General features: G+C 42.1%; 1 protein-coding gene and 1 long non-coding RNA gene across 2 annotated transcripts in view; one reads left to right on the forward strand and one right to left on the reverse strand.

The window, feature by feature from the left end:
* LOC113936076 overlaps positions 1 to 15,035 on the forward strand; it is a 58,219-nt gene that overhangs the window by 23,987 nt on the left and 19,197 nt on the right. The gene's annotated exons all lie outside the window — the stretch shown is intronic.
* Positions 1 to 15,035, reverse strand: part of PLCG2 (phospholipase C gamma 2) — a 141,157-nt gene that overhangs the window by 6,960 nt on the left and 119,162 nt on the right. Inside the window, exon 31 of the mRNA XM_027618978.2 lies at positions 14,664 to 14,752. Coding sequence (XP_027474779.1) covers positions 14,664 to 14,752 — 89 coding nt within the window. The remainder of the gene's footprint in view (positions 1 to 14,663; positions 14,753 to 15,035) is intronic.

Raw genomic sequence — 15,035 nt, forward strand, 5'->3', positions numbered from 1 at the left:
CACTCTCTCCTTCAATTCTGAATAACTTGCCACGTAGAGTATTCTTGGTTTTAGGATTGTTTGTTTGTTTTTTCCTTTTAGCACTTTGAATATATGATACCACTCCCTTTGGTCTGCAAAGTTTCTGCTGAAAAAAATCAGCTGATGCCATATGGTGTTTCCCTTGTATGTAACTATTTTCTTTTCTCTTGATTTTAAGATTTTCTATCTTTAACCTTCAACATTTTAATTATTATGTGTCTTGATGTGGATTTCCTTGGGTTCATCTTATTTGGGACTCTCTGTGCTTCCTGAACATGGATGTGTTTCCTTCCACCTTAGGGAAGTTTTCAGCTATTATTTCTTAAGTTTTCTGCCCCGTTCTCTTCTCTTTATGGGACTCCTATAATGTGAAAGTTAGTATACTTGATGTTTCCCAAAAGTCCCTTAACCTATCCTCATTATTTTTTATTCTTTTTGCTATTTAGCTTGGATGCTTTCCACTGTCCTGTCTTCCAGATCATTGATCTGCTCTACATCCTTCACCCTCCTTTTGAGTGTGGTTTTAAGTTATTGTATTCAATTTTGATCGGTTCTTTATATTTTCTATTTCTGCTAAAATTTGAGTTCAAGTCTGGTGACCATCTTTATGACCATTACTTTAAACTCTTGACTAAAAATAAAAATAAAAAAAATAAACGCTTGACTAGGTAGATTGTTAATCTCCATTTCATTTAGTTCTTTTTCTAAGGTTTTATCTTGTTCTTTCATTTGGAACATAGTCCTCTGTCTCATTTTGTCTGTTTGTTTCTATGTATTAGGTAGGTCAGCTACGTCTCCTGGTCTTCAAAGCAGCAGCTTTATGGAGATGTACTGTGGGGCCCAGTAGTGCGATGGCCCCTGGTCACAAGAACCAGGAGCTCCATGGTTGTGTATGCCCCCCTATGGTGATTGGGCCTGCCTCCCCCTCCCCAGGAGTCACTTTGGAGGGGCTCTGGTCTTGACCAGAGCTGCCCACTGCCTGTGGCAGGGTGGTATTTGCTGAGGGCAGGGGCACCTGCTGGGGTTGGGGGGAGTCTGCAGGAGAATGCCTGGTGGGGTGAATGGCGCTAGCACAGTAGATGGAGAATGTCAGAATTGGCTGCTACCAGCATCCTGCCAGCTAGGCTGAAGGAGGGCAAGAAAAATGGCATCTACCCGCACTTCCATTCCTAGAGACAACTCCTACAGATCCCAGACCCTCCAGCACATGCCCTGAAACTAGTAACTCCATGTGTCACCCAGGTGCTTTCAAACAGCTGCCTCTGTGTGGGGTCTCAGACGGAGCGACACAGCACCATGGCCCTGCACGAGTGGAGTCTTGGTTTCCTATCGCCTGCTGACTCTGGCACTTCAGCCGCATTGATCTTCAAAGCCAGACTGGGGGCTTGTCTTCCCAGGGCAGGTCCCCGGGGCCCGGCGTTCCTGATGTGGGACTGGATTCCGTTGCTCTGCAGGGAGCACCTCTTCACCTGGGATATTCCTCCTGCTTGTGGGTCACTGCACTGGGGGGTTGGGTCCCAACCTTGTTTCTGCCCCTCGGACCCTTCTTGCTGTGGCTTTTTCTTAGGTCTTTAGCTGGGGACAATCTGCTCTGACACTCTTCGGGGCATTTTCTGAGTGGGTTTCTTATCTGTAGATTTCTCAATGTGTCCACGGGAGGAGATGAGCTCAGGACCCTCCTACTCCGCCATCTACCATTATGAAAAGGATACTCCGGAGGTCAGTCTGTTAGCTGCTATTACTGATGGAGTAGTTCAAGTGAGAGACTCCAGCGCTACAAAAATGTGCCATCAGTATTCAAGAATGGGTTTCTCTTGTCATTTATCTTTACAAAAAAGTGGACTCAGACCATACCTTGCTCTGCACACTTTTTTCCCCACCTTAACAACCTAACAAAACATCATGGACATCCACCAGGATAACTAGAACTCTGACTTTGGAGAGTGGGGAGGGCAATGGCAGAGAGTATTCTGGCCACTTGCAAAGGCGCAGAGGAGAAAAAGCAGACCGACTTGCACAGAGCGAGGAGGTGAGAGGGACGGTCCCTGTGACTATTCAGTACATGCAGTGAGGCACTGGGGAGAGTCAGTAGTGGCTCTACTTCATGTTTGCCCAAGGAGACCAGCTTCTCTTCCTATTAAGAATAAAGCAGAGGGGCTCCTGAGTGGCATAGTCGGTTAAGCATCCAACTCGGTTTCGGCTCAGGTCGTGATTTCGAGCCCCACGTCAGGCTCTGTGTTCAGCACAGAGTCTGCTAAAGAGTCTCTCCCCCTCTGCCCCTCCCATTTGTGCTCGCTCTCAAATAAAATCTTTAAAAGAAATAGAGCAGAAGTTGCATTTAAGTCTTAAACCTGTACTACAAATGATCTCTCTTCACCTTCCCTCTACCCAGAGTAAAACAACTTCTGTTGCTTTCATTTATAATGACTTTGGTTCAGGTTAAGTTCAAGATCCATGTTTTCTACTAATGCATCTATGCTTGCAGACCTTTATCTCATTTTCTGAATCCCAGTGCGTTTATACCATGTTATATATATATATAAATTCGGTACTCTGTATTCTATAACGAGTATTCAGAGAAGTATGTAGAAATATATACACGGTTTAATTAATAACTATAAACAGCTGTGGAGATGCCAAAAGAGGAAATAGAAGATTGTCTGCCCTGTGCACCCTTCTTGATCAAGACTCCCTCATTCCCTCTTAGAATTTTGGGATCGTTATTTCCTGGTTTTCTTTTGAGTCAGAGTTTTCACACAAAATTTAGCTTTTTCCAAGTCCACAGTTGTTCGTTTTTTTTTTTTTATTAGAGAGCAGAGAGAAAGAGCACATAAGCAGGGTGGGGAGGGGCAGAAGGCAGAGGGAGAAGCAGGCTTCCCGCCAAGCAGGGAGCACGATGCGGGGCTCTGGGATCATGACCGGAGCCGAAGGCAGACACTTAACTGACTGAGCCACGCAGATGCCCCCTACAGTTATTTGGTTTTTTGTTTTGTTTTTATTATGTTATGTTAATCACCGTACATTATATCATTAGTTCTTGATGTAGTGTTCCATGATATTTTCTAATAGTTTACTGATTTCATGGGTCACCATCGCTTCTTGCATTGTAGTCCTTCTTGCCTAAGTAAGGACTTTGGTAGTTCTTTTTAGCAAAGGTTTATTGGTACTAAATCATCTATCTCTGTAGGTCTGAAAACTATCATTTTGCCCTCACTCTTGAATGGTAATTATTAGGATACAGAATGTCTAGACTTACAGCTTTGTGTCTTAAGTCTTCTGAAGATATCCCTTAGTCTTGAGGCTGCGGGTGCTATAGAGGGGAGTGCTTGTGGTCTGCCAGTCCTTCATAGAATCCTTTATAGGTAACCTTTTTCATTTTTATAATTTTCTCTTTATTCTGGTTTTCTGCCAGTTCAGTGGAATGGGTCTTTATGTGCATATTCATACTGCTGTTGATTATAGGTGGAGAGTACGTGCTTCTTCAGTACCAGAAGATTTTTAGCCATGAACATTTCCAATACTTTATGCTGGAGCTCTGCATTCTATACTTTTTTTTTTTTTTTACCCTTTTCATATTTTTATCTTGTCTTGCAGTTTGAAAGCAAACTCCCTAATACAATCTTTACATTTACAGATTCTTTCCTTAATCATATCCATTCCAGAATTCCCCACTACTAAGCTGTAAAAGGAAATTAAGGGTTTTCAAACTGTATTTCCAGGATTTCTAACTGGCCCTCTCAGTCCTACATAATAGTAAAAAAGGTGGTTCTTTTTAAAATGCAGATACTCATTGGATTGTTTTTTAAAAAAAAATTCAAAATTATTTTCAGATTCACTGGGTGAATCCTCTTGCTGTTATATTTGTTAGCTATATTTTCCTCAAGCATCTTAAAATGATAACGTGCAAGCTCATCTTGAATGGGGTTTCTTTCCTCCCTGAATCTATACATTGGTATCTGGTTTTCTGAATGTTCTTTTTTTTTTTTTTTTTTAATTATTTATTTAGGTAACCTCCACAGCCAACGTGGGGCTCAGACTCAGGACTCTGAGATCAAGACTTGCATGCCCTTCCAAGTGAGCCAGCCAGGGGCCCCGGTCCTTTACTGAATGTTCTAAATGGGGATTCACAGGGTAGGGCCAGCAAAGGGCTAAGGTGATTGCTTAGAGCTCCAGGTTCTCAGGAATAGTACATATCCTGGCTTCAGCGCTGTGTCCACTTTTACCCCAGTCCCTCCAGCAAGCGACCGATCACTGGCCTGAGTCCTGGGCACGTGCCATGTCCTTTTTTCTGAAGTGTGTTTCAGGAGAGGAAGCGTCACCTAGCCCTGAATCATCTACTTGGGGATGGCCTTCAGCCCCCATTGTATTAGCACCCAAAAAGGTTGGGAAATAAATGAATTAAATATCCAAACACAAGGAGTTGTAAAAAGAACAGGTCTAAGGGAAGCAGACTGAGTCAGTAAAGGTAAACCTAGAAATGGTAGGAATTTGTGAAATAAAAACCAAGATGGTCATGAAAAGAATATGTATTTGTATTTGTTATAAGGCTCTTACATCTCCAATTTTTATTATAGACAAACATATATTTCTATTATAGAAAATTATCCCATAAGAAAAAAAAAACTGTAAGAGACTCATTTTATCCTAGAAGAAAATGAGAAAGCTCTTATGACTCGCCCAGAAAGTTTCACAAATGATGTCTTTAACATGTTAGGTGTAGTCAGTAATTATTTCAGTTCTATTCAAAATGTGCCACAGCTCTGAGAAAGAATGCCTCCATGTAATTGTTAAGAAGCCGGCCTAACAAAACCTGACCGAAAACTACAGACTTTCAGTGCAAAAATCCAAAATATTAATATGCCTCTATCATAGAAGCACGTTAAACAATACAATCCTGCTGTATTTAAGCAATTCTCTTTCCTGCTCTCTTAAGATGACTGTTTCACACCTCTCGCTCAGACCTCCCTGGTTTCGGCTAATGGCCTTACTTCTTGTCTTACGTGGAACAGAGGAGAAATTACATGGGAAATCTGCCCATCCTGGGCCCGCGGGCTATATCCATTCTTTCCTGCTGGCCCCAGGTCCCCCTCCCTCCTGCACCATCCTTCCCTTCTCTAGTAAATGACTCCCATCAGCAGCAAACACATTGAAAAGCTCTCCTTGAGCCCACACCCCCCTCCAACTACTGACCCATCTCTCTTGTCACCTTCACACCAAAGGTCCTTGAATATATCCTATGCTCCCCAGCAATGCATCATCTCCTACTTAGGTTTTTAAATTTTAATTTCAGTTTTTATTAATTATGTATGCACAAAGTTGAAAGTCAAGAAGTTCTATAAGGATTATTAGCCAAAAAACAAAAACAAAAACAAAAACAAAACACCAAACCAGACTTCTTGTTAATCATCCCCCAGCTCTCATGATCCCCGCTCCTCAAAATTAGGAATTTCTTTTGATTATTGAGAGTCCTTAAAAAAAAACTTAAAATGTAAGTTCTTGGTTTTTCAGTTTTTAGGAATTATCTTTGGGGAGAAAGATCTAGCTGTTTTCCCCAGTTCTCTCCTGTTCCCCTATGGCTATATGTCCATCTGGGGGGGGGTGTCTCTCAATTTGTGATTTTATTATTCCCACTTTGAACCCTTATTATCATTGGTAAGCCTTCGTTTTAGATGGATCTATGTATTTTTAAAATTTAGGGTCCTTGGAGTCTTGGAGAAGATCTTTGAACGAACTGCACCTGGCCTGTGACAAGATCTTCATTCAGTTCTGCACCTTTGGGTGGTTGGTTTTTTTTTTTTTTCCCCTTTCAGTTTTTAGTCCCCACTGATGTTTTGTTTTGTTTTTTTATGACAAAATAAAGTTGCACTGTAAGTAGAGAGTTCGCCCATCCCCGTCTCCTCCCCGCCCCCCAGGACTACCATCCCACTCAACCCCAGTGCAGTTATCCAAACTAAGAAGTTAACTACACATTCTGTTTGGTTTTCATGGGTTTTTCATCAGTGTCCTTGTTCCGTTGCAGGGTCCTGTCCAAGATCCCACATTGCCTGTACTTGCTGTGTCTCCCTAGAGTCTTCCAATGTCACAGACTGTGTGACACTTCCTCCATTCTCTCATCTTTTATGACCGTGACGCTTTTGAAGAGTTTAGCCAGCAAATCTGAACTGTGTCCTACTATTTGGGTTTGGTGTTTTCCCATGATTTATCTGGCATGGTACAGCTTTGGCAAGAATGTCAAAGAAGTGATGTAGCCTTCTCAGGAAGTGCGTGATATCAACATGTCTTATTACTGACGGTAATCTTGACCACTTGGTTAATTCTCTTTGCAGTCAATAAATTTCTTGAAGGAAGATGCTTTAAGACTATGCAGGCAAACTGTGTCTCCTCAAACTTCCACTAATTTTAGCATCCCTTAGATCTTACCTGTAGCAATTACTCTGGTGTTGAAATCGTGATTTTCTATTTCTCATTCCTTTGTACATTTATTAATTGGAATTCTTCCATAAGGAAGAGCTCTCTCTTCCAATGCCAACATGCATTTGTTTCTGTACTTACCTGTGTGTCTATATATGTATACTTTAAAGTAATTTTATATTGATACCTCTGATTCCCATCAAACAATTTCTGGAAGGGTTGATAGATACTACCTTTCAGGTAGTGTTTATAAGTTATGTTCCTTTTTTTAAAGAGATTTTCTTTTTATGTAATCTCTACACTCAACATTCGTCTTGAACTCACAACCCAGAGATCAAGAGTTGCATGCTCTACCAACCGAGCCAGTCAGGGGCCCCAATAAGCTGTATACATTTTATTTAAATTTCACTAATGTGTAAATTGTTAGGAAATATCATTCATGATATTGATAAACTATCTGTCCCTGCCTCCCACCCTACATTTCTAACTGTTCTTTCTAGAATAAAGTGGTTAGATAATCAATACAAAACAAAAATCAGTCTCCTTAAAACTGGAGTCTTTATATAGCCATATTTGTGAATGGCAATAATCAGCATACATTGTGGTGAAGAGAGAAAATTCGTTACATTTGTGGCATTGAGTGATTTATGTATTGCCGCTAAAAGTGTTGCCAAATCATCCTTGCATTATTGGAATAAAAAATAATGAGTTGTAATAAATTGTTCTAGAAAATAGCTGGAAAGGACTTGCTATTTTTTTTTTTTTTTTTAAGAATTATCTACGACTCTGGAAATGCGGCTCTCCCTCTTCTGTCTTCAGTTTTGATACAGACATCTGTACCTTCTAGACATTAATGGAGCATTTCCATTTTTCTGTTGACCTCAGTGGATTAACATTAGAATTGGGTTCTTTAAATCCAGGTAGAACTTAGCTATAAAACCATCCAGATCTAATACCTGTTTTACCTGATAGCTGTTTTAGTGCTACAGGACTCTGAGTTTTCTACAGCTTCTTAAAACAGTTCTCGCCCATGTACATTCTTCAAGGTAATCACCCGTATGCCGTAGTTTACAAATGTATTTTCTTGGGGGGTTCACTCTCCTCCTCAATATTTACTCTTGTTTTTGCTCTTACTTTGTTCCTTCATTAAGCAAAGAGTTTATTTAATGGATCTTAATGAATCAGTGTTTCTTTTTTCTTCTATGTTTTATATTTCATTCAGTTGGCTTTTACACCTTTATTTTGTTCCTATTTTATCGATGTTTAAAAAAAATTCTAAGATGAACAATTAGTGCATGTGTTTTCAGTCTTCTCTGGTTTTAAGGCAAGCATTTTCCTCTTCTAAATATAGTTATGGCATAAATATTTTACTGCTGTTTAGGTAATTGTTTTCATTGGTTTTACCTAGGAATTTCTTTTCCAATAGTGAGCATCTGGGCTTTTAGTATCTTCCAAATCTTAGCAACTTACGAAATCCTTCTCTTAGAATGTATTTAAGTTGTCTTCGCAGCTATTATGCAATCAAGTTTATAAAGTTTCTGGACAATAGAAGGAAAGTGTATATTATCCACTGATAGGACACAAAGGTGTTTATCTCTTAAATCAAGCTTGTTAATATTAGCTTGATAATCTGTCCTTGCTGATTGATTTATTTATTTTTAATCAAGTAACCTTTGTGGGAGCTTTTGTTTTAGAGATTCAGGTATGATGCTGTGTCCTAAGTAAACCCCAAGGCCTCCTACATCCCTTTGTAAACCAAACTATCGTTCCGTATGGTTCCTCTTAATGATCTTTGATACTTTTGGTCTTAAATTATCCTTTTTTTTTTTTTTATTTGAGAGAGAAAACAAGTGATGGGGAGAGGGAGAGAAGCAGACTCCCTGCTGAGCAGGAAGACTGATGTGGGTCTCGATCCTAGGACCCAGAGATGATGACCTGAGCTGAAGGCAGATGCGTAACTGACTGAGCCACCCAGGCATCATTAAATTATAATTGGGGATTAATTTTTTCTTCCTGATTTCTTCCAGTAACTCTAGCATTCTTGGCAGGGGAGTTGTAAACTTTGCTCATGCAATATCCTCTTGATTTTTGGCTAACTTCTTGTAAACGTTGCAGTTTGATTTTTTTTGCTTTTCTAAAGGGAGAATTCAGCCCATTGGCTAAATCAATACGTTCTATCCCTTCCATTTTGATTACTATACATTTTTCATTATTTTTATTCCAGGTCAACTTTCTTTTTCAGTTTTCTAATGGTCCTAATTAAGTGGACATTTTCTTTTCACACCAAAGTATCAGAATTGGTTCTCCACCTACAGGATGCTCTATTTGCCATCTGAACCCCCACGCATCAAAGTCAGAACTTTTTAGGACACCTTGATTTTTACCTCTCGGCTCCCAGGTTTTGCTGATATTTAAATATTTTCAATTCCAGACTAGAACAAAATTTTTCTTAGTGTATTTGTTTCAGGAATCCTTGTATTCAACGTCACAAAATCTTAATCAGACTTATATTATAAAATGAAACTACTGAATTATTTTCCTTTCTTCGTCTGTGTTCTCTTGAGGTTTCCCTTTGGGGGGGGGGATGCATATCTAAAAACCTTCCATGTCCACAAATGTATTTTTGTTGTCTTGACATATGGGGTGGCTGGAGACTGAGCTCTTCAGTCTTCCTAGTGCTGAAGAGGACAAGTCTGATGTTAGCTTTATTTTCTTAGTAGATAATATGTTGGGAAGTCTAGCTTTGTATTTTTCCTTGGAATTCCAAAGTGTTACAGGCACACTTCAGATATTATGGGTGTGCTTCCAGACCACCACAGTAAAGGAAATGCCACAATAAAGCAAGTCACTGGTTTCCCAGTGCTAAGAAAACTTAAGTGTACACTATACAGTAGTCTATTTAGTGTGTGATAACATTGTCTAAAAAACAATGTACATAACTTAAAAATACTTTGTTGCCAAAAAAATGATCACCATTATCTGAGGTTTTCAGCAAATCCATCTCTTTGCTGGTGGAGGGTCTGGCCTCCATCTTGCTGCTGGATCACGGTTGTGGTTGCTGAAGTCTGGGGTAAAAGTCTGCTCCCTCCACTGATTCCTTTCACTTGAACACAGGCTATGGTAGGGTTATTCCTTGACCTAATGTCAGTATATTGTGTCTCGGGGAAAGAGACAGAATGGCTAATGGGTGGCACAGTCAGAACCCACACATTTAAGTTTGCTGTCTTATATGCATGTGGTCCTGGGTACTGCCCAACAATTCAAAGAGTAACATCAAAGATCCCCCTAACAAAAGTTTTACCAGAATGTGGCAGAGACAGACGTGAGCAAATGCTTTTGGGAAAACGATGCCACTAGACTTGGTCAATACAGGGTTGCCCCAAACTTTCAACTTGTAAAAAAAAAAGGGGGGGGCTAGTATCTGCAAAGTGCAATAAAACAAGGTATGCCTGTGCTAGAACCCACCTTGGGGTGCAGTGCGTCTTCTGTTCATCCCTTCAGGGAATCAAGTAAACCCTCTCGAGCAGCAAATAAGAGAACGTTCCCTCTACTAACTTCCATTAACAACTCCCTACCCCTCCGTTCCACTTTGCTCTGGGGGACATGCTTGCATGTACGTCCTTGTATCTGTTCTCTGAGCCTCCTTCATGGGGGTATTGCCCTGGCTGGTGAGCCGTGTCTTCCATGTTATCTTTGGGGTCACTAATGCAGACTTCTGTCGATGAGATTAATTTTTAAATTCAAGAAATCAGGGTTTTGTTTCAAATTCCAGAAAGTCTTTTTTCAGTGCTCTATTTAGACATCCTTGCAAGTTCTTATGGTTTGGATGTTAGCGTTCTCTTTGGATGCTTCCAATGGCTCAACTTTAGCTGCTGGCCACTGGTACCAGGGCTCCACCTGGGTCTCTTTTCTACTTCACACTGTCTTTGGTGTGTTCAGTAGTCACATCAAGTTGGTGGGGCCTTGTGGCAGGCACAGAAGTCTCTGCTCTTGGGGATCAAACTGGCAAACGCTAGCTGCACAAGGGGGGTCTTCCCCACTGTAAAGAAATCTTGACCACCCGCCAAAACTAGGACCAGCTCAGTGGCAGGGTGCCGCTCCCCGCCCTGGGTCTCTACAGCCCTTCTGCAAAGGGCTTCACACATCTCTTCTGGCTAAGCCCACACTGGGAGCCTCAGCATGCTGGTCTTCCCCCCCCACCACCACTCAGCTCCCAGCCAGCACCATCTGCCACAGGATCAGTACGCAGAGATCCCAGGTACTGCCAGCTTCCCATTGATGATAATGAGGATGCATATGCAAGTTTTCATACATCCTCCTGTCCCCTTCTGAATCCCACAAGTTAAAATCATTTGAGGGGAAGCCCTTTTTCAGTTAATGGCAAGACTGGATATAATACATCAGCTTAAAAGAAACTACTTGCAGAGAACAGTTCAACATGCTTTCACAAAGATGCAGGTTTTTTCTTTCTGATCTAGTATGCCATTACTAAATCTCTAGCTCCAGGAAATAATTTTTAATCAAAAAAAGGTTTATGAAGACTTCATTATTTATAAAGTAAAAAATGGCAAACAACCTGATCGTCCATCCCTGGGAGAATGGCTAAGTGAATGAGGGACCCTCACCTGATGAAACAGGCATTCATGGCTTTGAAAATCATAACCTAGAAAAAGGCGTCAAGTCATCTCTGAAGTAGGTAAAGGGCACGTGTTCGTGCGTACTGTATGCATCCAACTGTGGATCTACCATGTGCAAAGAGGAAATCGGCCCAAATGCTCCCCGTGGTTAGGTATGGGTAGCTTATGGGGATTTTTTTCACCCTCTTCCCCCTTTGTTTTACTACTTCTCAAGTGTAGTAGGTAATAAAACGGCACTGAAAAGATTTTTTGTAAACCATGTATGCCGCTAACAAGGCAAAGGACTGAGCATTGATAAAGCAATTGTGACATGTCAATGGCTTCTTGAGAAGCAGCTTGAAGTGCTCATTGACTGTTTTCTGGAGCTTTAAACTCCGTCCAGCCCTCACTGGATCAATTACTGGCTCAGAGAAGTCTTTTGTGAGGCTGTTTCCCAGCGTCTCTCCCTGGCATGACAGAGGATACGGTAATAACTAAAACAAGGTCTGACCTTGGGCAAGGAGAAAGCCCAGGTCTCCCACACACCCCAGCTCAGTTCCCCAGAGACGCCTCGTCACACCGTGGGGCGGAAACTCCAAATGGCACCTCTGAGTGCCTGAGAACCAGGGGACGGATGTGGAATTAAAGCTTAAAAACCATCCGCTGAAATGAGCTCAGACACCTTTTCTGCCAAAACTCCTTCAGAGAGCAGATCTGGGCACGTCCACGTTCCCCTTGGCACCCTCCACCCTGCCCTCACTTCCTGCCGTGCTCCACGGGGTGGCCCCCACAGCCCCCTCCCAGGAGTCTTCCAGCATGGAGGAAGCTACATCTAGACAAATACATTTTCTTTTAAACATGGACTAAAAGTTTCTCTGCTGCTGGTGTTACCAAATTATTTATAATGTTTCCAAGTTGTTTACAAAGCTTTGTAGAGCAACGTCTAGACCGAGGCTGCCCCATCCCCATCTCCATCTGAAACCAAGTTTATCACATCATTTTTCCATGAAATGTCTGTAGATGGGCTTTACATACACAGCAAGGAAATGCTGGTTGCCTTTCCCCAGGCAACAGAATCCCAGATCCTTCTGTGGCCCAGGGAGAAGTAAGCTTGACTAAGCCAGGGGTCTTCAAGCTTACTAATTCCATTTTATAGGTTTACCATTCTGCTAAATAAGCTGATCCCAGGGGTGCTTGGGTGGCCCAGTCAGTTAAGTGTTTGCTTTTAGCCTGGGTCACGATCCCGGGGGTCCTGAGATCAGGCCCCACATCAGGTTCCCTGCTCAGCGGGGAGTCGGCGCTTCTCCCTCTGCCCTCCCCACTGTTCCTGCTCGTGGTCAGCCTCTCTCTCAAACAAATAATATCTTAAATAAATAAATTGATTCCATATCTGGGAATCCTAAGAAATTCTGAATTAAAGAAGGAAAATAGTAATCACGTGACAAATTTCACGAAAGCCTTATTTCTCAGTGGATTCCATAAATGCCCAACTGGGGGAATGGTGATTAATCTATGGTCAGTCCACTCGATGGAAAAACCTGTCCATCATTTAAGTGCAAATAAGATTAGGTTAACGGTATGAAAAGTGTTGATAATTTCACTAAGCAGTTCTCAACAAGGACAACTTTGCCAACCAGGGGACATGGAACAATGTCTGGAGATAGTTGTTATACAAGGTACAGGGATGCTGCTCAACAGTCCAAATGCAGGGGGCAGCCCCCACCACAAAGGATGATCTGGTCCCGAATGTGAAGAATACCAGAGTTTAAAAAAGAAACTGGACATAAGGATTTGTATTATTATTACACTTACATAAAAAAGGCACTGGCCTAGGAAGAGAAAATCAAACCAAATGCTTAGTGGATCTACTCGTCTATTCCCCCAAATTATAAGAGTGTAAAGTAGGCAAAATCTGGGTATTGTGTGTGTGTGTTCAGCCATTTATACAAAATAATGTATTCTGGCTTAGGTCTTTTTAATGGACTTAACTCAGTCTTACTGGTGATAAATCGACTTAAGAGCCATTTAATTAAGTCTTGGGCGTTCTCACCAAGGACTTGATGACTAATGGAGTTGTCCTTTCAGAACCAAATACTGCTATCACAGTAAGAATCAAGAAAGGTGATTTTTTTTTTTTGATCCATCATTCAAGGTTCAAGTGACTATTCACTTCATATGGAAACATTTATTTTGAGTCTAAAGCCACGGATATGTCAAATTTATTTCAGAATGGAAAACTTCGCATTATCTATCGCCTTGTGTTTTCAAGACACAACTTTGTCATCAGGAGCCTATCTTATACCAACACAAGTGATACCTCTGGCTGTCACCGAGGGTCTTTGGCCACCAAAGAACTGTGCCTTTTAAGTGTTGCTTTCTGCTTTTACTGCTTTCTGTCTGTCCTTACCTTTGCATCCTCTTGCATTTCAATGTTAATAAAATGCTGTGAAGTGGAAAACTAGCAAGGTTGCAAAAACTGAATGTAAGGCAGACAGCTATGCAGAAAAGCCTAATGTTCTCTCCTCTGAGTCAAGTTCATGAATTTTTACTGCACGGACTATGGCTACAGCTGTTAAAAGGCATCTCTACCCCTGCCATCTCCCTTCCCCGTTGGATGGTTCTCAGCTCTATTCTGGAAGTTGCCAAATAAGCAACTTCCAAATCCCTGTGTAGTTCTTAGAGCCAAACAACAAGTGAGAGGCTGTGATTTCTCTACCCAGAGAACAACCGGGAAGAGAAAAGATGCATATCCAGGCACAATGACCAAGGCCACATCAGCCCACTAGGGTCCAGAACCATGGTTTTTCTAATTTAGCCAAAGAGAAGTGGGGTGACCACACACTCATCCAGCCCAGGCTGAGTTTTGTGGTAGGGAAATGGGAAGATCTTAGAAGGGTGGATTGACCACATCATGGGGTCTTGCAAAAACACATGCCAAGTGGGTCCCATTCTGTGGGAGGGGCTGTCAAGAGGATTGTGCAGCTCCAAATTCACATATCCAGATAGTCTCCCACTGTCAACCCGAGACCTGAACTATCCCAGCTTGGTGCTGCGTTCATTGAGGCCAATCCCTCCCCCCTCCCACCCTCTCCAAACTGGTTAATCAAAGGAGAGACTATGTATCTTCAAGGTCTTGACAAAAGGACCAAGGTGGCAGGCTCCTCCAGGAGCAAAGAGAAGGACAAAAGTAGTGCCCATCCCTATGAACGTGCTTCCCCAGGACAGGCCACAACAAGACCTTGGTGGACGCTCTCAGCCCTTCTGAAGGGACTTCCAAGACCATTAGTGGGGGGAAAAGCACCCCGGAAAGATGAGCTGCTCTAAAAGAGCATTATCTTGCTTGACTCTGCTTGCTGAAATGAAACTATATGGAACTTCCCAAGAGCTTCAGCTTTCCAACTCCATGACCAACTCAAAGAATCCTATGGCATTCTCCAAGAAGGAAGGATGCTGGAAGGAAAACCCTGGGACTATGGAGGAATGTTTATGACGTGGCATGTCCCGCTAGTTATTTCCCAACGGGTTTAAGTCCATCGGCCAACCAAACCCATAGGCCATTGCCACCCCACCAGCGGACACAGCTCAGGGAACCCCAGCTGGCGTTTCTTCACTCACCAGGACTGGCTGCATCTCACAGAAAACCAGGAGGGAAGCCAGCTCAATGTCTTCACTGTATCCGTTCTTCAGTGGAACAGATCTGAATCCTGCAGCAGAGAATGGAAAAGCAATGCAAAAACAGGCCATTAAGGTCAGACCTTAGCTTTCTTAGGGTACCCAGGGATCGCATGTCCAGTGCCAGGCGCAGGTAAGCTGGTGGCTGACTTTCTGGAAACCAGAGGTCCCTTCCTGATGGCCCGGAAGAGAGGCTCCAGAATGCAGCCCCAGTGGATGGGCCCACACAGAGAAGTGCAGAGATCTCAGCCATGTAGAAATGAAAATCATCCACTTGAAAGAAAGAAAAATGTACAGAACGTCACACATTTAGAG

The sequence above is a fragment of the Zalophus californianus genome, chromosome 17 (genome assembly GCF_009762305.2).
Source record: "Zalophus californianus isolate mZalCal1 chromosome 17, mZalCal1.pri.v2, whole genome shotgun sequence".
Taxonomy (NCBI): Eukaryota; Metazoa; Chordata; class Mammalia; order Carnivora; family Otariidae; genus Zalophus; species Zalophus californianus.